General features: G+C 40.7%; 2 protein-coding genes across 2 annotated transcripts; both read left to right on the forward strand.

Moving 5' to 3' along the window:
* The first annotated feature begins 266 nt into the window (after positions 1-266).
* Positions 267-3,674, forward strand: LOC139381565 (D(1C) dopamine receptor-like). Its single transcript, XM_071125200.1, has one exon. It carries the CDS (start codon positions 267-269, stop codon positions 1,527-1,529), a length of 1,263 nt encoding a protein of 420 aa, XP_070981301.1. The 3' UTR covers positions 1,530-3,674.
* A 13,788-nt stretch (positions 3,675-17,462) lies between these two features.
* Positions 17,463-19,118, forward strand: LOC139381832 (fibroblast growth factor-binding protein 2-like). Its single transcript, XM_071125638.1, has 2 exons — positions 17,463-17,519; positions 18,278-19,118. The coding sequence occupies exon 2, from the start codon at positions 18,384-18,386 to the stop codon at positions 19,014-19,016; it is 633 nt and encodes a 210-aa protein (XP_070981739.1). The 5' UTR covers positions 17,463-17,519; positions 18,278-18,383; the 3' UTR covers positions 19,017-19,118.
* Positions 19,119-23,047: the final 3,929 nt, after the last annotated feature.

Below are 23,047 nucleotides of genomic sequence, written 5' to 3' on the forward strand. Positions count from 1 at the left end.
AGACCCCTCACTATGAAATGAAACCCCTCACTATCCAGACAGACCATAGACATAATTATCTCACCTGCTATGAGTCATAGCCTGTCACGAGAGAGAATCATCGGACAGTTTGCACCGTTTTTTTGTAGCCTACTGAGTACTGAGACCAGTTGAATTGCTACGGGTTGGAAGCAGTCAGAGAAACCTACATGAGAATAAAGACAGTGAATAAATACTTGGTTAAATGTGAAATTGAGGCGTTTTTACCCAACGACAGAAAAGTGCAAATGGAAAACTACACTGGAAATGAAACGCAAGTTATGTCGGAATCTTACCCCACAGAAGTCAAGACCGGAGGGAATGGTGTGCGGACGCTAATTGGATGCATTTTGTTTGTTCTCATTGTGTCGACACTACTGGGGAACACACTCGTGTGCGCCGCAGTCGTTAAATTCAGACACCTCCGGTCCAAGGTAACCAACTTTTTCGTGATTTCTCTGGCTGTGTCAGACCTCTTCGTTGCCGTCCTCGTGATGCCATGGGAGGCAATATCTGAAGTGACTGGGACCTGGCTGTTTGGTAGATTTTGTGGCATATGGATAGCTTTTGACATAATGTGCTCGACGGCATCAATTCTTAATCTGTGTATCATAAGCGTGGACAGATACTGGGCTATAGCAAGTCCTTTTAGATATGAACGGAAAATGACCCACAGAGTTGCATTTATCATGATTGCAGTGGCGTGGACGCTGTCAATTCTCATATCCTTCATACCTGTCCAACTGAACTGGCACGTGGCCGAGGAGGAGACATCAGCGGGAAACGTTAGCAACCACTCCGAGAACTGCATAGCGAACTTGAACAAGACCTATGCTATTTTCACATCACTGATCAGTTTCTACATCCCAGTTGTTATCATGGTTGCCACCTACACGAGGATTTTCCGTATTGCGCAAACACAGATACGGAGGATATCCTCATTGGAGAGAGCTGTGGAGCAAGCGCAAAATAACCAACACCCAAACGTTTGCGCACACGAAAACGCATTGAAAACTGCGTTTAAAAAGGAAACAAAGGTCTTAAAGACCCTCTCCATTATCATGGGAGTTTTTGTTTTTTGCTGGCTGCCCTTTTTTGTCCTAAACTGCATGGTACCTTTCTATGACCCTCCGTGTGTAAGCGACACCACGTTTACAATTTTCGTTTGGTTTGGTTGGGCCAACTCTTCGTTAAACCCCGTCATTTACGCATTTAACGCGGATTTCAGAAAAGCCTTTACAACTATTCTAGGCTGCAATAAAATGTGTTCAAGCAATACATTGGAGGCTGTTAATTTCAGCAATGAATTGGTGTCCTATCACCACGACACAACGCTCCAAAAAGACGCACAAGTCTTAATGGCTACACACCATCCAAACGCAATCCCTAACTTGGGAGAGGACACAACCCCACTGTTCGACAAAGTTTCTCTTATCTCAATCGCATCCCGCAATCACAAGAACATGTTTCTGCCAGCCAATGTCCAATTCCAGTGTGACGGGGAAATGTAATTTACCACAGCTGGAGCCATGGAGTGCGATGCAATCCATGGTCAAATCCACGATTAGAATCTTGCACAATTGTAGGCTATGATTTATTCATGAAGTATTGATTTATTTGTATTTATTTAAGTTATATTATATTGTGAAATCATTCACTTATGTTGTTTTGCATAATGCCGTGCGCAATGTTATAATTTCTTTATTATCTCACTGATCATGATCAATACATTTATACAGTGATTCTTTTAAAAAGTAGGCACGTGTCTTGATAAATGGAAGGAAATCACTTAGAAATGTTAGCCTAGTTTTAGTTTTGCTATTACACACATTTCAAATAATTGAGACTAGTTAAATAAAGGGTAAACAAAAAATATATAAATAAAAAGACACAATTGAACGAATAAGCTATGTGATGTGTATTGCATAATGAGAGGATATCATTACATTTTGTTAGTGTTTTTTTTTCTCTTGCCAAAATACTTGTTCTAATTCAATGAGGATGGTGGTAGTGTTTCTGTAGCAAAGTAGCTCTCAAACACCATGGGAGTAATCTATTTAAAATCAAATCACATTTATTTGCAATAATGGTAAAATAATACTTAATGAAAAGGTAATTATTTTGGTATAAGTTGATATGTTTAATCAGATACAGTATATAATAATGGAACCATAACTTGACATTGTTTTGTGAAAATAGCTGTAGAAATCTTGTAAGCTTTTGCCACCTCTTACTCAAGTTAAGTCATCATTTATTTAAAGTGCATTTCACAATGTCTCAACACACTTTACAAAGAACATTTAAATAAAAAAATGTAAAATGTACTCAACCATTTGTGAATGAATATAGCTAGAAAAATATGTAGAACTGATTATGTTCTTGCCAAAGCTTCACTATAATCGTCTTCTGCATAGTCCCTGACAACACCATGTAACCCATGGTAACAGAACCACATCTTCCCCTCTGATAATTGCATCTATTTTTATTTTAGGATTATTATATTCTCCAAAGCTGCTCTGCGGTGTTGGCAGATAGAAAATAGTAAAATGAGCCCTGGCCCAAAATCCCTAGGCCCAAAATGTTTTCAGAATCAGCTTTAGAACATGATTAAATATTCAACATCTAAAATATCTCCCATCAAAGCCATTTTCCCCCAATCAAATTTGAATAAATGGGAAGGGTGTCTAAGATTTAGGGCTATATATTATAGGCATTATGTTATAGGGCTCCCGAGTGCCGCAGCGGTCTAAGGCACTGCATCTCAGTGCAAGAGGTGTCACTACAGTCCCTGTTTCAATTCCAGGCTGTATCACATCCGGCCATGATTGGGAGTCCCAAAGGGCAGCGCACAATTGGCCCAGCATCGTCTGGGTTTGGCCGGGGTAGGCGGTCATTGTAAATAAGAATTTGTTCTTAACTGACTTTCCAGGTTAAATACAAAATATAGTCTACTATTCCAAAATAAAATACATTTCACTTCACACTGTCAGTCACCAAATTACACCAGTGCTGTAAAATTGGCCACGCAGTTACTCATTCTATGCACTCCTAGTTTGTCCCTTTAGTTAGAATTCCCAACAGCACCTCAGTCAATCACTTGTATGTTTCTTACCAATCAGAGACATTCTCTATCACTTGCTTGTTGTAAGTCCCGCCTCCAGGTATTGATTTGCGGTGGATAAAGTTTGGGTGTTTGTATAGAATTTTGTAAAATATGTGTGTGCACTGTCATTGCTAGCTAAGTAGCCAGTTAGCCAGGCTCACTGGTTACCTTTTCACAGTGTCATGAACACAGTGCTTTTCAGTTACATTATGCTTATACGTACAATAGTAATAGCTTTGTTATAGTAGTTACATTCTATGCAGAGTTTGTTGTACTGTACAGCCTGCTCGCTATTGCAGCAGCTTACTAGCCAAGTGTTGCATGTTGAGTCGTTTTGGTGAGCCTCTTACTCTGTTCGCCATTACTTGGTTTAGTGACAGTTTTCTCACCATGCGGTGGTCATGTGTACTCTCGGGCCACATTATACTTTACAGTCAGAGCATTTTGAATCTATATTATGTAGCAGTAAAGACTGCAGCTTTATCCTGCTATTGTCATTCATATTCATGTGTTGCATTATCATTCAGTTAAGTCAAGGTGTATCTGTATATAGCTTTACCCCTTTTATGTATTATTGTGTACTATAATATGTCCTTTTATCTTCCACCCTTTTAGAACCACTATCTACAGTATATTGATGTCGTGTTTGTGTGTGTGTGTGTGTGTGTGGGGGGGGGGGGGGGGGATTCTTCCTGTCAATTAAACCCCCTTACCTGGACATTCTGACTCCTCATTGTTCTGGACAGACATTTTGTAGTGGTTATTACTGGCCTAATATCAACACCTAAGTTTTCGCCTATTTGAATGGTCCTTTTGAATCTACAACCAAGCCATATTTTTCAAGTGCCCCTTTCATCTTCAATGGACAGAGGGTTGAAAAACAGAGTAGGAGTCTCTGGACACTGAGAGATGTGACCTGGTGAACCGCATGGCAGGTGTGTGGAGTGGAGTGGACACACAGGTGTGCTTCATACACAAGCCAGATGATGTAATGTCATGCTATCATCTCGTGTTATTAGTGATGATATTTCATCATATTGATATGACATTATCCTCATCACCTCCCCTTCATTTAGTTTTCCAAATGGCTGCAGATATTTAAAGAGACATTTCAAAGACCTTAATTATTTTTACAATTTTGCAGTTTAACATTTGAGCTTGGACTCATACATGCAGTGACTTGATCAAAATATGGAATTTTATATAATACAATGTTTTTGTTTGAAATACTATTGAAGAATGGGGGAAATGAACTTTTAGGCAAAAGAGAACCAGCTTCTGATAAATGTCTGCATAAAAGGAAATTAGTTATATTGAAAATACATAGGTCAAACAAGTATACTTGAGCATACACTGTATACCCACACGCATGAGCACAAATAAACGTGTACACACACACACACACACACACACACACACACACACACACACACACACACACACACACACACACACAGTGCCTTCAGAAAATATTCATACCACTTGACTTATTCCATATTTTGTGTGCCATATAATGACAGTGCCACATAATGACAAAGTGAAAACGTGCTTCTAAAAATGTTAGAACATTTATTGAAAATTAAGTACAGAAATATCTCAGTAACATAAGTATTCACACTCTTTTGCTATGCCACTCCAAATTCGTCCTTAAGATGTCACTACAACTTGATTGGAGTCCCCCTGTGGCCGATAACATCTTTTGACAGAGTTCCTTGGCTGAGATGGGAGAACCTGCCAGAAGAACTACAGAACTTCAGCAATCTGAGCTTTATGGGAGAGTGGAAGCCACCCTGGAGAAAAGGGGACTTGACAGCATGCCTGAAGTTTCCAAAAAGGCACATGAAAGACTTTGATAGCACATGGCAAAAGATTCTGTGGTCTGATGAGACAAACATTTTACTATTTGGCCTGAATGCAAAGCGCTATGTCTGGAGAAAACCCGGTACAGCTCATCACCTGTCTAACATCATCCCTACCACTTTTCAGTGTCAGGGAATGGTAAAGATAGAGGGAACAATAATTGGAGCCAAATATAGGCAAATCCTTGAAGAGAACCTATTTCAGAGTGCAAACTACCTTATAGACTGAACGTTATTTATAATAAAGGTTACATGGAGAAAATCGGACCTTTCTGAAATGAAAATGGATGGCCTTCCATTAAGACAATTATATTTCACCTAAACCCTCCCTGAATGCTTGAAAAAACAAGTGACCCTCCCGTGTACCCAACATAATAATTCAAACAAAGTGAATTTCAGAAAACATGTCTGCTGTTTACCCTCACTTCTTGGACAGACCAGAGCCTTCCGATATGCAGTTTTAGAAACTGTTCTTTGTTCTGTAAGCATTATATGTAAACGCAGGAATTTTGATAGCGCACAGGATTGTGGGCCAGAAGGTTGTGGGTTCGCATCTCACTGTAGACAAGAGTAAGGGTGAAAAAAATCTCCTTTGAATGAATAAAGCAATTATGCATAATTTTACATATTAACAGAATATTTTTTTCATATCCTACAAATGACCTAAATTACAGGATAAGAATGGACAGAGAGAGATGCCTATGTGTTCATCTTGTCATATTAGTCCTATGCCAATTGTGTGTCTTGTTTGCAACGAAACTGTCTCTGCAAATAATAAAATCTGAGATGTCATTAGGAATCTGAGCATGGTACTTTCAAAAGTAAATGTAGTCCTGCTTTGTGGCATTTTACAAAGGCTACATGTATATGTGTTATTGATCACACTATACATTTTTGTGCGTGTAGATATGGTTGTCCTTGTTCGATAGAGCAGTTGGACATCTTTCAGCGGTGTTCCTATCAGCGGATTTGCTGCTAAATGTGACCCATTTCAGGAACCTAGAGCTGTGTTCAAATACTCATAGTAACCACACCCACAGTACAATGTGTGACGTGAATTGAGAATATAGTATATAGTATATAGTATTGGTCATAGTATGGATATAGTTAGTATGTCAAAAGTTCCCAGATGTCGTACTAAATTCGCCAAAATATGAAGTATACACACAGAGGATGCTATTTCTGTTCTTTTGGGCCCATGATTAATTATTCAGGAAATAGGCACGGCTTCTCATAGTTTTCAGATTTGAAGAAAATGGCAGAAAATATGCAGCCGAAGTACAACGAGAGCGGATACAAATGCATTGTTTTAACTAATTATTAGTAAACGTTGGCAATGAAGCCTAATAAAATTGTTGCCAGCAGCATAGTTAGTCACCAAAGCTCTGGATAACATGAAAACTGTCTAACCAGCTATGCTAGGGCGAGTAAAATGGTTAGAGTGGTCTCATTTGTGTCTGGAAGTAGCTAGCAAGCTAGCCAACATTAGCTTGGGTGCTTGACTACCATTGTAAGGTCGGAACGCTCAAACTCAAATCAATCCTACTCCTCGGCCTGAGTGTCCAGTGTGCGCTCTGAGAGTGAATTTAGAAACTTACACTCTAACAACGCTCTGAATTTACTAGAGCACTCCAGATTGAATTTAAGAACACACCTGAAGTCGTAAAATGTCTAACTAGTAATTTGTTATGCTAACTAGCTAGCAAGAGGTTGCATAGCAACAGCATCAACTTCCGGTAGATAGGCGAAGAGCTAGTATGCTCAACTGAAAAGATACTGTTTGTTTACAAAGATCCAAGATGGTTTAGCAGTCAGACATCTTTGTCCTCGTCTTGTCGTGTCCCGTGTTTATATCGTGTGTATATATTTTATATCTTTTTTCTTTGCATATATTTGTAAAAATATTTTTCTTAACCTCAACTTCAACATACTCTCCTGCAATCCACCTCACCCAATGTGGTATAAATCTGCTATTTTCTTTACTTCAGTACTGGAACCCCCAACAGGAGTTAGCCAGCTAACTAGCTACTAGCTAGTAGTCAGCTAGCCACTGCTAGCAGTCATAAGCTACCTTTAGTCTGGACAACTCTCACCAGTCTGCACAGCGCGACTCAAACCAGAGAAAATCAGACTTATTTTTCTCCATATCTCCGGATTCCTACCGCAAGCTCTGAACCTTTTCACCTGGATCATCGCAGCTAGCTAGCTGCTATCCGTGTGGCCACTCCTGGCTAACGTCTCTGTCCCAAAGCAAGAACCAATTAGCCTGGAGCTAGCCTTTGCTAGGCCCATCTCCCGGCTAGCCGAAGAGGTCCATCAGCCACTCCTTGGGCTACAATACCTATTTTGCCAATTGGCCTGGACCCTAGCCGACCCATCACGACTGGACTACCAACGTAATTCGCCCGAGAGGGGTTTTCAAATGGCTCCTCCGTCGCTACGTCCCCTGAATGCCCATCAGCTAGCCTGCTAGCCACGGCCTGCAAGCTGTATAGAGCATATCGGACTGTTAGCTTAAGAGACCCATCTGACAAATTATTTGGCCACTATACCTATTTTGCCAATTGTCCTGGACCCTTTTACCACACGGAGCCCTGCTGATCCATGATGACTGGTCTGCCGAGGTAACAGTACGAGGGGGCAACAACTGACTTCTTCCATCGTGACGTCCCTCTAAGGCCCTTCTGCTAGCTTGCTAGCCCAGGCCCACTAGCTGCCTGAATCGCCGTGTCTCCCCAGCCCGCCAAGTCACTCACTGGACCCCTATGATCACCTGGCTATTCATGCCTCTCCCTAATGTCAATATGCCTTTTCCATCGCTGTTTTGGTTAGTAATTAGTGCCTTATTTCACTGTAGAGCCTCTAGCCCTGCTCAATACACCTTTGTTAACCCTTTAGTTCCACCTCCCACACATGCGGTGACCTCACCTGGTTGAAATTATGTTTCTAGAGACAATTTCTCTCTCATCGTCACTCAATGCATAGGTTTACCTCAACTGTATTCACATCCTACCATACCTTTGTCTGTACATTATGCCTTGAATCTATTCTACCATGCCCAGAAACCTGCTCCTTTTACTCTCTGTTCCGAACATACTAGACAACTAGTTCTTAAAGCCTTTAGCCGTACCCTTATCATACTCCTCCTCTGTGCCTCTGGTGATGTAGAGGTTAATCCAGACCCTGCAGTGCCTAGCTCCACTCCCATTCCCCAGCCGCTCTCATTTGTTGACTTCTGTAACCGTAAAGCCTAGATTTCTTGCATGTTAACATTAGAAGCCTCCCCCTAAGTTTGTTTTATTCACTGCCTTAGCACACTCTTCCAACCCAGATGTCCTAGCCGTGTCTGAATCCTTGCTTAGGAAGACCACCAAAAACCCAGAAATTTCCATCCTTAACTATAACATTTTCCGACAAGATAGAACTACCAAAGGGGGCGTGTGTTGCAATCTACTGCAGAGATAGCCTGCAGAGTTCTGTCTTACTATCCTGGTCTGTGCCCAAACAATTTGAGCTTCTAATTTTAAAAATCCACCTTTCCAGAAACAAGTCTCCCACCGTTACCGCTTGCTATAGACCACCTTCTGCCCCCAGCTGTGCCCTGGACACCATGTGTGAATTGATTTCCCCCATCTATCTTCAGAGCTCGTGCCGTTAGGTGACCTAAACTGGGACATGCTTAACACCCCGGCCGTCCTACAACCTAAGGTTGATGCCCTCAATCTCACACAAATGATTAATGAACCCACCAGGTACAACCCCCAAATCTGTAAACACGGGCACCCTCATAGATATCATCCTAACAAACCTGTCCTCCAAATACACCTCTGCTGTCTTCAACCAGGATCTCAGTGATCACTTTGCCTGCATCCGTAACAACTGCTCCCTAAAACACTTCAGTGAGCAGGCCTTTCTAATCGACCTGGCACATGTATCATGGAAGGATATTGACCTTATTCCGTCAGTAGAGGATGCCTGATTATTCTTTAAAAGTGCTTTCTTCACCATCTTAGATAAGCATGCCCGATTAAACAAATTTAGAACCAGGAACAGATATATAGTCCTTGGTTCACTCCAAACATGACTGCCCTTGACCGGCACAAAAACATCCTGTGGCGTACTGCACTAGCATCGAATAGCCCCTGCGATATGCAACTTCTCAGGGAAGTTAGGAACCAATATACACAGGCAGTTAAGTAAGCAGAGGCTAGCTTTTTAAAATAGAAATTTGCATCCTGTAGCACAAACTCAAAAAAGTTCTGGGACACTGTAAAGTCCATGGATAATAAGAGCACCTCCTCCCAGCTGCCCACTGCACTGAGGCTAGGATACACTGTCACCACCAATAAATCTGCGATAATTGACAATTTCAATAAGCATTTTTTCTACGGCTAGCCATGCTTTCCACCTGGCTACCCCTGTCCCGTTCAACAGCTCCGCACCCCCTACAGCAATTTGCCCAAGCCTCTCCCATTTCTCCTTCACCCAAATCCAGATAGCTGATGTTCCGAAAGAGCTGCAAAATCTGGACCCCTACAAATCAGCTGGGCTAGACAATCTGGACCCTCTCTTTCTAAAATTATCTGCCAAAATTTTTTGAAAGTATATCTATCCTACCCTGCCTTTCTAAGGTCTTCAAAAGCCAAGTTTACGAACAGATCACTGACCATCTCGAATCCCACCGTACCTTCTTCGCTATGCAATCTGTTTTCAGAGCTGGTCATGAGTGCACCTCAGCCAGGCTCAAGGTCCTAAACGATATCATAACCGCCATCGATAAGAGACAATACTGTGCAGCCGTCTTCATCGACCTGGCCAAGGCTTTCGACTCTGTCAATCATCATATTCTTATCGGCAGACTCAATAGCCTCGGTTTTTCTAATGACTGCCTTGCCTGGTTCACCAACTACTTTGCAGACAGAGTTCAGTGTGTCAAATCGGAGGGCATGTTGTCTGGGCTTCTGGCAGTCTCTATGGGGGTGCCACAGTGTTCAATTCTTGGGTTGACTCTTTTCTCTGTATATATCAATGATGTTGCTCTTGCTGCGGGCGACTCCCTGATCCACCTCTACGTAGGCGATACCATTCTGTATACTTCTGACCCTTCCTTGGACACTGTGCTATTTAACCTCCAAACGAGCTTCAATGCCATACAACACTCCTTCCGTGGCCTCCAACTGCTCTTAAACGCTAGTAAAACCAAATGCAATCTTTTCAACCATTCGCTGCCTGCACCCGCACGCCCGACTAGCATCACCACCCTGGATGGTTCCGACCTAGAATACGTGGACATCTATAAGTACCTAGGTGTCTGGCTAGACTGTTAACTCTCCTTCCAGACTCATATCAAACATCTCCAATCTAAAATCAAATCTAGAATCGGCTTTCTATTTCGCAACAAAGCCTTCTTCACTCACGCCGCCAAACTTACCCTAGTAAAACTGACTATCCTACCGATCCTCGACTTCGGCGATGTCATCTACAAAATAGCTTCCAATACTCTACTCAGCAAACTGGATGTGGTTTATCACAGTGCCATCCGTTTTGTTACTAAAGCACCTTATACCACCCACCACTGCGACCTGTATGCTCTAGTTGGCTGGCCCTCGCTACATATTCGTCGCCAGACCCACTGGCTCCAGGCCATCTACAAGTCCATGCTAGGTAAAGCTCCGCCTTATCTCAGTTCACTGGTCACGATGGCAACACCCACCAATAGCACGCGCTCCAGCAGGTGTATCTCACTGATCATCCCTAAAGCCAACAACTCATTTGGCCGCATTTCCTTCCAGTTCTCTGCTGCCTGTGACTGGAACGAATTGCAAAAATCGCTGAAGTTGGAGACTTTTATCTCCCTCATCAAATTTAAACATCTGCTATCTGAGCAGCTAACCGATCGCTGCAGCTGTACATAGTCCATCGGTAAATAGCCCACCCAATTCACCTACCTCATCCCCATACTGTTTTTATTTATTTACTTTTCTGCTCTTTTGCACACCAGTATCTCTACCCGCACATGACCATCTGATCATTTATCACTCCAGTGTTAATCTGCTAAATTGTAATTATTCGCTACCTCCTCATGCATTTTGCACACAATGTATATAGACTCTTTCTTTTTCTGTGTTATTGACTTGTTTATTGTTTACTCCATGTGTAACTCTGTGTTGTTATCTGTTCACACTGCTATGCTTTATCTTGGCCAGGTCGCAGTTGTAAATGAAAACTTGTTCTCAACTAGCCTACCTGGTTAAATAAAGGTGAAATAAAAATACATTTAAAAAAGTCTCGTAACCAGTTTCTTGAGGGCTAAACGTCTGCTGAACTGTTCAATGCCATGATGTAGGGAGGGCAGAGGGCCAGATATTATAGGGCGTTTGTTGTTGTCGAGTAATGACCCAATTAGTTATTTTAAATCCATCTTAAGCTCTTCTGAGCTGCCCTTCATAATGTTCTTTGACCACACATGAACCATGACAGTATCAGCCCCCGGTGACTGACTCACAGCCTCGGGAAACCTGGTGATATCCTGATCTTTTTCTCCAGGAAAACACAAAGTCTTTGCCCCAGGTACAGATATACAGTTGAAGTCAGAAGTTTACATACACCTTAGCCAAATACAGTTAATGTCAGTTTTTCACAATTTCTGACATTTAACCCCAGTAACAATTCCCTGTTTTAGGTCAGTTAGGATCACCACTTTATTTTAAGAATGTGAAATGTCAGAATTATAGTAGAGTGATTTATTTCAGCTTTTATTTCTTTCATCACATTCGCAGTGGGTCAGAAGTTTACATACAATCAATTAGTATTTGGTAGCATTGCCTTTAAATTGTTTAACTTGGGTCAAATATTTCGGGTAGCTTTTCACAAGCTTCCCACAGTAAGTTAGGTGAATTTTGGCCCATTCCTCCTGACAGAGGTGGTGTAACTGAGTCAGGTTTGTAGGCCTCCTTGCTCGCACACGCTTTTTCAGTTCTGCCCACAAATGTTCTGGAGGATTGAGGTCAGGGCTTTGTGATGGCCACTCCAATACATTGGCGTTGTTATCCTTAAGCCATTTTGCCACAACTTTGGAAGTATGCTTGGGGTCATTGTCCATTTGGATGACCAATTTGCGACCAAGCTTTAACTTCCTGACTGATGTCTTGAGATGTTGCTTCAATATATCCACATCATTTTCATAATTGTCCTGCCTCATGATGCCATCTATTTTGTGAAGTGACCAGTCCCTCCTGCAGCAAAGTACCCCCACAACATGATGCTGCCACCCCCGTGCATCATGGTTGGGATGGTGTTCTTCGGCTTGCAACCCCCCCCCCCCCTGTTTCCTCCTAAAATAACGATGATCATTATGGCCAAACAGTTCTATTTTTGTTTCATCAGACCAGAGGACATTTCTCCAAAAAGTACGATCTTTGTCCCCATGTGCAGTTGCAAACCGTAGTCTGGCTTTTTTTATCCTCACTGGTACAAGCTAGCGTCCCACCTCGACAACAGCCAGGGAAATTGCAGGGCGCCAAATTCAAAACAACAGAAATCCCATAATTGAAATTCATCAAACATACAAGTATTATACACCATTTTAAAGACAAACTTCTTATTAATCCAACCACAATGTCCGATTTCAAAAAGGCTTTACGGAGAAAGCACACCATGTGATTATGTTAGGCCAGCGCCTAGTCACAGAAAACCATACAGCCATTTTCCAGCCAAGGAGAGTGCTCACAAAAGTCAGAAATAGCAATTAAATTAGTCACTAACCTTTGATGATCTTCATCAGATGGCACTCACATGACTTCATGTTACACAATAAATGTGTATTTTGTTCGATAAAGTTAATCTTTATGTCCAAAAACTTCATTTTAAATTGGTGCGTTATGTTCAGAAATGCATGGTCTCAAACAAACATCTGGTGAAAGTGCAGAGAGCCACATCAAATTACAGAAATACTCATAATAAACATTGATGAAAGATACAAGTGTTTAACATACATTTAAAGATAAACTTCTCCTTAATGCAACCGCTGTGTCAGATTTCAAAAATTAATTTTTCATTAGTTTTCATTAGTAACTGCATTGTTAATTCTCTTGAGGGGACTTTTTCCACATTTTATTGTGTTACTAATGAATTAAATTGAGGTTTTGTGCCACTGATCTACATACATTACCCCACAATGTAAAAGTAGACCCCACACATACAATTGTCTGTAAACTCCCTCAGTTGAGTAGTGAATTTCTACCCCAGATTCAACCACAAAGACCAGGGAGGTTTTCCATTGCCTCGCAAAGAAGGGCATCTATTGATAGATGGGTAAAAAAAATTAAAAGAAGACACTGAATATTTATTCAAGCATGGTGAAGTTATTAATTATGCTTTGTATGGTCAATCAATACACCCAGTCACTATAAAGATACTGGCAACAGGCAACTCTGTTGCCAGACAGGAAGGAAACCACTGAGGGATTTCTCCATGAGGCTAATGTTGACTTTAGAACAGTTACAGAGTTTAATGGTTGTGATTGAAGAAAACTGAGGATTGATCAACAACATTGTAGTTACTCCACAATACTAACCTAAATTACAGATTGAAAAGAAGGAAGTCTGTACAAAATATAAATATTCCAAGACATGCATCCTGTTCGCTATAAGGCACCAAAGTAAAAAAAATGGGGCAAAGAAATTCACATTTTGCCCTGAATACAATGCATTACGTTTTGGGCAAATCCAGCACATTACTGAACACCACTCTTCATATTTTCAAGCACAATGCTGTCTGCATCATGTTATGAATATGCTCGTCATCAGCAAAGGGAGTTATTTTTGGGGGATAAAAATAAAAACGAATGGAGCTGAGCACAAGCAAAATCCTTAAAGGAAACCTGGGTCAGTCTTCTTTCCTACAGACATGGAGACAAATTCACCTTCCATCAGGACAATAACCTAAAACTCAAGGCCAAATATGCACCAGAGTTGCTTACCAAGATTACATTGAATGTTCCTTAGTGGCCTAGTTATAGTTTTGACTTAAATCGTCATGAAAATCTATGGCAAAACTTGAAAATGGCAGCATCCCTACAGTGAAGCATGTTGGTGGCAGAATCATGCTGTGGGGATGTTTTTCACAGGCAGGGACTGAGATACTAGTCAGGATTCAGGGATATATGTACAGAGCAAAGTAGAGAGAGATCCTTGATGAAAACCTGCTCCAGAGCGCTCAGGACCTCAGACTGGGGCGAAGGTTCATCTTCCAACAGGACAACGACCCTAAGCACACAGCCAAGACAATGCATGAGTGGCTTGGGGACAAGTCTCTGAATGTCCTTGAGTGGCCCAGCTAGATCTCAGATTTGAACCTGATCGAATATCTCTGGAGAGACCTGAAAATAGCTGTGCAGCGACTCTCCCCATCCATCCTGACAGAGCTTGAGAGGATTTGCAGTGAAGAATGGGGGAAACTCCCAAAATACAGGTGTGCCAAGCTTGTAGTGTCATACCCAGGAAGACTTGAGTCTGTAACCTGCTTTTGCTTTGTCATTATGGGGTATTGTGTGTATATTGATGAGGGGGAATAACTATTTAATCCATTTTAGAATATGGCTGTTACATAACAACATGTGGAAAACGTCTACGGGTTTGAATACTTCCGAATGCACTGTACACATTGCTTGACTCACATTGTTGTGCTGTGCTCACTTCAACAGGAAGGTAGTCCTTCTTGTGCCAAATTCTGTCAACAAACTTTGTCATCAATGTATGGCATTCTCTGAATTTATGGTGCTTTCAAGACAACTGGGAGCTCTAGAAAGAGGCCAGAGTTCCCATCTTGGAATTGCAAGTTGGATGACTGTTCAAAACCTATGTTTCCAAGTCGGAGCAATTTTTTTTCAGAGTTCCCAGTTTTCTTGAACTCACTGAAGTCTGATATTTCCCAGTTCCAAGTTTCCAGTTGTTTTGAACGAGGCAAAAGTCATGCTGGATTGACAGCATGGCCAATGTGTTCAACCTTTTCTGGCCCATGGTGTTGCATGTGAATGTTTAACCTTTTAAGCTTGGAAAATAAACCCTTAAACCCAGACTTGGACCACACACCCTTTCCATTGAATAGCAGGCTATTGATTGGTTTGCAATGCTTGCAGTTAGCCACTGATTCCTTCCAAACCGCTCATTGTTGAATTTGCGATTTACAACTTGTGTAATTTTTATGTCCAATGACTGATGAGCACTGATACATTTTATCTTCATATGGCAAGGATTAAAAAGGATTTGATTTCTATCTCTTCCTATAGATTTTGAGGTGACGTAGTGTCCCCATGAGTAACAGAACACCGAGCCAATCACGGCTAAACTAGAGAATATGAGCAACCCCTACGCTCTTTATTTTCTGCTGGCTGCCCCACCACCACAGAAAGCACTGAGCTAGGCTGAAACACCTGCATTTTGGAGCTGCCTGCTCAAGAAAGCAAAAAACAGACCATGTTTGAATGCAGCTTTATTAACTCAGTGATTTGGGTACAAAACGGGCACAATTTTTTCTTTATATTGACGGGTCGCCACTGATAATAACCTTGAGAACCTGGAGTAATGGTATAAAAATCCAATCCAGGGTGAGTATTGTTAACCTACAGTTTGTGAGTGTACTGCATGATCTTACAGTGTTTGTCTTGCTAGTGAGAAAGACAAACTGGGATGTATTGGTACTTACTTAGAATCAAGTGGGTCCAGTTCTTAAAGTTACACAATAGCAAAACAGAATGAACCATCAAAATGAAAAGAAGTAGATTTTTTTATCAATCAGAATTTATGGCACAGTAAACAGACAACTCACCATACTGAATTGAGAATACATTACTTGAGGGACATACAGTATCTTCTGCAGTTTCCATGATGAGATCTTTATGATGACTCCAGTTCCGTGTACTGTTCAAGCCAAAGTTTCTCTAATCTTCTTTTTTTCCAAGTTTTTGGACCTGAGATTAAAAAATGTCCCAGGGCTGTATGCTCACAGTAGGGTGAGAAGCTCTTTTTGATTGCTGAATGTGAATTTTGCTGGGTCAAAAAAAAACAAGGACAATTGTGTAGTAGTCTATGTCCTCGTTCTGGTGTATTTTTAATAGTTCTATACAAACCCACCAAAAAATATAATAAAGGAGGAGTAAATTGAAGTTTTAAGTCCACAACATGCACTCCTCTGTCAGTGTTCTCTGACCTTAGTTAGAAACAAACTGTTTTCCTTCACCCATGTATTGTTCTGCAGAGCACTCAGGTGGACAGTATCTGATAGACCAGATGAACCCCATGCTCATAACATTGTATATGGCCAGAAGTACTCTGAGGACGCACGATAGCCAGTCTTACAAGGGCATCAATTCATGAGAGAAGTGAGGAAAGACTGTGAAAATAAGCAACAAATGGTTTCTCTCATTTGCTAACCCCACCTCCACCTTACACACACACACACACACACACACACACACACACACACACACACACACACACACACGCTATAATTTTAAAATGGATTGACATTGGCACCATAACAGTGCACTTTTGTCTAGAGTCAAATCAAATCAAAGTTTATTTGTCAAGTGCACCGAATACAACAGGTGTAGGTAGACCTTACAGTGAAATGCTTACTTACAGGCTCTAACCAATAGTGCCAAAAAAGTATTAGGTGAACAATAGGTAAGTAAAGATATAAAAACAACAGTAAAAATACAGTGGAAAATAACATTAGTGAGGCTATATACAGTAGCGAGGCTATAAAAGTAGTGAGGCTACATACAGACACCATACAGAGTGACATGATAGCAATGCCAGGCCATCAGTCAATATGTCTGTGTTCCTCATTATGCAAAGAAATTAAGCACTAATAATCAGGTGTTGCCATGGAAGCTTGTGCTGAGGGCAATCTTCATTGTATTTACATACACTATGCTAACTTTTCTGCAAAGCAAGGTGCTTCTCCTCTGCTTCACAATTAGATTCCCCCTGTCACTACGGTCTGAGGGGTGAGGACAGGGGCAGCACTACGCGCCTCAATCAGTGTCTAATCACAGTCAATGGTATCTTAAATGTAGTCAGCTAGCAGCACATTGATTGCAAACAATTTAACGGAGATTGGTCTTCTCAAACCTTCCGCCTCGTCAAGGACTCTCTTAGTATCACCAGCAGAGTGAAGCTTAAAGAATGGACAGAATAAAAGCAACTAGAATCACATTTCTAGAGAACATTGTCTTCTTAGCTGTGAAGAGGGGGTGTGTTGGTGGGGGTGTGTGAGTCAACACTTCATGACCCAAACCCCACCTACCACCTCACCTCCCCCACACACAGTCTTTAGGCTGTGGGTCGCGAGGAGTATTGTTACGAAGGGCACTGCTTAAGGGAGGTCTGGGTAGACCCATTTAAGCCCTTACCCCTCCCCTCCCCTCCCCTCTCTACCCCTCCCCATTCTCCTTTATTCTTCTATAAGCCCCTTTTATGCAAGTGTCCTGGGCCCCCGCATTCGCAAATAGTAGCAGTCACTACGGTTCCCACATGGTAAGTGCGACATTTACATAGATACCGAATACCAAATATTGGAACTGGATATCATTTCATTGGTACATTTTGTTTTTGCAAGCAACCAGGTGTACTGTATGTTTGCAAAGTATGGGTATATTTTCCCTGTTATTTCTAAGTGAAGTAAGGAAATTCTGCGCCGGCTTGGTGCTGTTTGTTTTGGTGTATGTCTTTGTTATGTACCACTATTTTGGAACAATCCAATGTGATTTCCTTCACATGGCAGGATATACTCCGAGTAAGGATGTTCAGATTACTCCCGTGTAAAAAGCATGAGTGGATTCATACTCCAAAATGTTTGTTGAGGTGATTTTTATACAGATTAGTCCCATGTACCAGGTAGTGCTGCAGTTGTGGCTGCCCCCCTAAAATAGCTGTCGTGGCAGTATTTCCATCTCTCCCTTTTCTTGATTCGCTCCGTAGAGGATTCACTTGGCATGAGATCTATGTTACAGTGTTTAAGCTTAGAGCTGAAGCATTCCTCTCGTATTGATTTAATGTGATTTGACAAAGTATATATATTTTTATTACGATTCATTTAGAAATAGGTGCACTGAAAACAACATCATACACATTCTAATGTGCTGTACAATTGGTACACAACATCTTATGAATTATGTTTTTATGTAGGGAATATAAAATGTTGTAAAACTTCTCATGTGTTTTTATGAAAAGAAGGGAAATGGGGTGTATTTATGTTTCACTTTGTTTTCCCTCTCCATTTTCACTCCCTGTAGGTCTTTTGATCTTGGAGCATCCCGTTTTGATTCCCTTCGGCGTCTTACTGATGCTTGGCTGCACTTGAATAAAGAACCCTTCAAGTAGCACTAATCACCACCAAACATGAGGTTCCTGTGGCCCCTGTTCTTCCTCCTGTGCCTTCGTGTCCTACCCAGCACCGAGGCCAAACACCAGATCTCCGACGACAAGACGTTGCATCTCCCACCACCATTGGCAGGCAAGATGCCCAAGAACTCTGTAACAAGCTCAGGAGGGTTCAGCACAAAGGTTGGCCATAACTGTACTTGGGATACGTCTGGGGAGGGCGTGGTGAATCTGCTGGTCAGCTGTAACTCCGGGGAGCAGACCTACTGGTGCCGCTACACTGGACAGCCAGACTTGTGCCAAGCCTACAGTGACAGGAAGGCACAGGTCAGGCACTGGAAACAACTGGTGGGCAAGCTGAAGAAGAGGAACAACGCGTGCAAAGGGGAGAAAGTGCTGAAGACCCCCACCTGCAAGGCCCCCATGGACTCCCACATGAAACTCAAAGAGAAGGGGAACAGTGGAGGAGAGAAGGATCCATTGCCCCTGGCTCCTGAAATGGTAGAGATGGAGGAGAAGAAAGAGGATAGGACTCTGTTGGAGGAGAGGAATTGGGATGGAGAGATAAACGACATGGAGCCAGTGGAGAATTACTGTGCCGAGGGATGGCATTCTGTCTGTTCTTTCTTTGTAAGGTTTTTGGAAGGTTAAAGTTTTTAAGTGTTTCTAAGGTTAAACAAAGGACAAATCTGATGAACTCAGTTGGTTGAAAAACTCCACCTCTATATCCGGGCTTACTTCTTTGCTACGTAAACAAAAATGGTTTGTCTGAAGCGATATAGAGATGAAATATAGGCTTCATAGGAATGTTTTGGGTTGTGTATTTTATTGTGAACTAATATTTGCTATTGTTCATTTGTAGTCACTAGACTTGTATCAGATTTCTATTTTTTAACTTTAACACAGCATACAAAATTATACCTGTGAATAAACATACCGTACTCTATAAATATTGAACATTTGTTTTATTAGTTTAATAAATGATCACAAATTATATGGTTATTTTTTAGAAGCAGTTAATTAGAAGGACTATATGGATGATATAGTTATTTATATTGTGAAGTTGGGGAAATACTGTAATACTTGATACAAAATCGCAATAGTATTGACAAGATCTTTGTGCTGTAGTGTATACACTTGAGGATAACAAATTAATGGTAATGAGCATGAATAGGATAATATTGAGAAACTTTTATGTATTTTCCCCATAGTTTATCCCTTGATATTAGTTGCCAGAAAATAAAAAATCTCTTGAGACAATGTTATTTTTCTTAACCAAAATGATGTCAACATAACACAGGAAATGCAGTTCTTAAAAATTGCCAACCCTGATAATCAATTTTTTTTCATGTCTTTGTATGTAGTGATAGGGTCACGTCTGTGAGACCTTGTGTACACTTAGAATAGACATACAGAAAGTGTTAATTGAAAATGTCACAAGATTAAGATGAGATATGTGAAAATACTTTATGGCAAACAAGACTCACAAAATATCGTGGAAACCTGTTGTGATCTGTTTGAGGTGACACTGACTCTCCAAATTTGCACAATTGATTGCATGCTCTCTGGGAAATAAAGCAGTCTTGTGACTACAGTAATAAGTGGATGTTTATATATAGTTTTAAAAGTACCATCTTATTTAGTATCTGTGGCTCTACTATCTCTTTCTCATCCATAGTTTGATTGAGATTCTCTTCATGAGACAACTGTGTGGTTATCAATTGTCTTTTCTAGTGTTGCTTTTTTGTGTGATCTGGTAGCCAGTGGCCACAGACAACAAATAGACGATTATGAGTTGCACTGCCAATGCCAACAGATGGCAGGAGGTACCTCCTGGCACTATAGTGGGTGATCATTGCAGTCCACCTAAGCTATTCAAGTGCCCAATTTGTTCAGGTTAACACAAACTAAACATTTTTAATAAAAACTTGGACCGATTATACCAACCAGAGCCACAGTCTTGCCTTTAAGTCTCACTGCAATTTGCGTGTGTGTGTGTGTGTGTCCATGTGTGGTCTCTGTGAAATGTATGTGATGATGACTGGAAGGTGGGTTAGTGAATAGAAAGAGGATGGGCTTACAGTCATGGTGTGAATTGTCCCACAAAGGCACTCCTCCCACCTGTACCAGCTTTTTCCTCTGTGTCTCTATGTCACTAAAACGTCCTCTATAACTATAGCTATCAATCTGCTCTCAGTAACAGACTGATTATACACCTCTGAAAGCAGTAGCTATCATGTTCATTTCAAAGTACATTATTGTTTGGATCAGCAACTCAATCAACTCACACTAGAGATAGCGGTTTGTTCCTCAGATCTAATATATAATGATGTGTAAAAAGTAATGAAGATATTCCTTCGATAGCACAGCCAAGCATGCCCCCAATCTCTCTAAGTCCTTCATTTACATCTTCAGTACATATATCATTAGGACAGACAGACAAACACATATCCACACACCACACACACACACAGGAGAGTAATGCCAAAACGCCCCTCTCAACCCAGGATTCTGTCTTTCTTCTCTCTACAGTCGCTCCATTGTCCCTCATACATCAAATAGAGCAGTGATTACTTGCATGCCTCTGCCCTAGCAGTGTGGCCACCCCCAGAATAACTAAGGAAGAACCTGTATACACTACTAGGGCCCTATTCCCACTACGAGATGAAGGAGTCTGAGGAGCGGCGTGGCGATAGAGTTTTACTTTTCAGTTCACATTAAATCCTTGCCTTTGCTTTCATAAATATCACAGTAGCCACAAGCCAGTAAGCACAAACTACTTAACAATCCAAGCAAATAATGCAACAATTCACAAGATTGTGCAGACTATTAAAATATTCCATCTTTCCATACACCTTGAGTCAATATCAGTTATTTTCAAGTCTTGGTTCCAATAGTTTGTATTTTTCCGTAACAATAGGTGCATATCTTAAGTTCCATAGTTCATAGGGAACATGCAAAAAACAGGACTATTAATATCAAACAAAAACAGAATGAGCATATGTACTTTTCACACAACCAATAAACTGTGTGTGTACATGATATACCCAGACAAGCAAGATATCTGTTAAACATGGGGAGAATAGCAAACAAAGTAGAATGAACATCTGTAATGTTACACAATAACTAATTGAGTGTGTGTGTGTGTGTGTGTGAGAGAGAGTGGTGGGGTTAGCAAATGAGAGCAACCATTTGTAAACTTTTTTATTTTTCCCAGTTTTTCCTCACTCCTCTCATGAGTTGATGCAGTCTCAATTACTGCATATCAAACTGTTGCTCCTCCTTTATTATATTTGTTGGTGTTTTTTTATAGAACTATTAAAAATACACAGGAACGAGGACATAGACTACTACACAATTGTCCTTAATTTTTCTGACCCAGCAGAATTCACATTCAGCATTTGAAAAGAGCTTCTCACCCTACTGTGAGCATAGAACCCTGGGAATTAAAAATACATCTCTCAGGTCCAAAAATTTGTAAAAAAAAAAGATTAGAGAAACTTCGGCTTGAACATTTCAGGGAATTAGAGTCATAAAGATCTCATCATGTGACCTGCAGAAGATACTGTATGTCTCTCAATTCATGTATTTTCAATTCAGTATGATATATGTTTACTGTGGCATGAAGTCTGATTGATACAAAATATTTTCATTGTGATGGTTCATTCTGTTTTGCTGTTGAGTAACCTTGAGAACTGGACTCACTTGATTCTAAATAAGTACCAATTAAGACAACATAATTGTCTGTCTCACTAGCAAGACAGAAACATACTGTAAGATCATGCAGTACAATCACAAACTGATGAATGCATTCTTCTTTATTAAACAAAGAACACTAAACAACCTAACGTGACGCTATAAACACGAGTGCTGACATGCAACTACACATAGACAATAATAATAATAATACATGGAAATGGCAACCTAAATAGGATCCCCAATCAGAGACAACTATAAACAGCTATCTCTGATTGGGAACCAATTCAGGCCACCATAGACCTACATTTACCTAGACAATACCAAAACCCCATAGATATACAAAAAAAACCTAGACAAATTGAAACACACATACAACCCTCGTCACACCCGGACCTAACCAAAATAATAAAGAAAACAAAGATAACTAAGGTCAGGATGTGACACTCCCTCAGTAAGCTAATATTAGCTAGCTAGCAATGTGCCGGCTGTTAGTGAATGCTGACGCTTAGCTGAACTATAGTTAGATAGGAGCTCTTAGGCTTACACTAGCATACTAAAGTTGCCTTAGAAAAAAACAGGCTTAATCTTATCAACAGTGCCTTCAGTGCCTTATTCCACATGTTGTTGTGTTACAGCCGGAATTCAAAATTGATTAAATATATTTATTTCCTCACCAATCTACAAACAATAACTAATAATGAGAAAGTGAAAACAGGTTTTTAGAAGTGTTTGCAAATTTCTTGAAAATGAAATAAAGAAATGTCTAATTTACTTAAGTATTCACACCCATGAGTCATTACTTTGTAGAAGCACCTGTGGTAGCAGAATCAGAATCCTTTAGGTAACATTTATAAATAAGATGTTTTATTAATTTTCATAAGTATGCTTATGTGGGAAAAGTTACTTTTGTGTTAACTAAGATCTGTGTTATTTGTTATGTGAGTTAAGAGGTGTGTCTTGGCTATAAATGATACTAAGAACTG

This window comes from Oncorhynchus clarkii, chromosome 23 (genome assembly GCF_045791955.1).
Source record: "Oncorhynchus clarkii lewisi isolate Uvic-CL-2024 chromosome 23, UVic_Ocla_1.0, whole genome shotgun sequence".
Taxonomy (NCBI): Eukaryota; Metazoa; Chordata; class Actinopteri; order Salmoniformes; family Salmonidae; genus Oncorhynchus; species Oncorhynchus clarkii.

Bases quoted from the DNA above. Each gene is read 5' to 3' on its own strand.
- LOC139381565 (XM_071125200.1), top strand. From the start codon at position 267: ATGGAAAACTACACTGGAAATGAAACGCAAGTTATGTCGGAATCTTAC.
- LOC139381832 (XM_071125638.1), top strand. From the start codon at position 18,384: ATGAGGTTCCTGTGGCCCCTGTTCTTCCTCCTGTGCCTTCGTGTCCTA.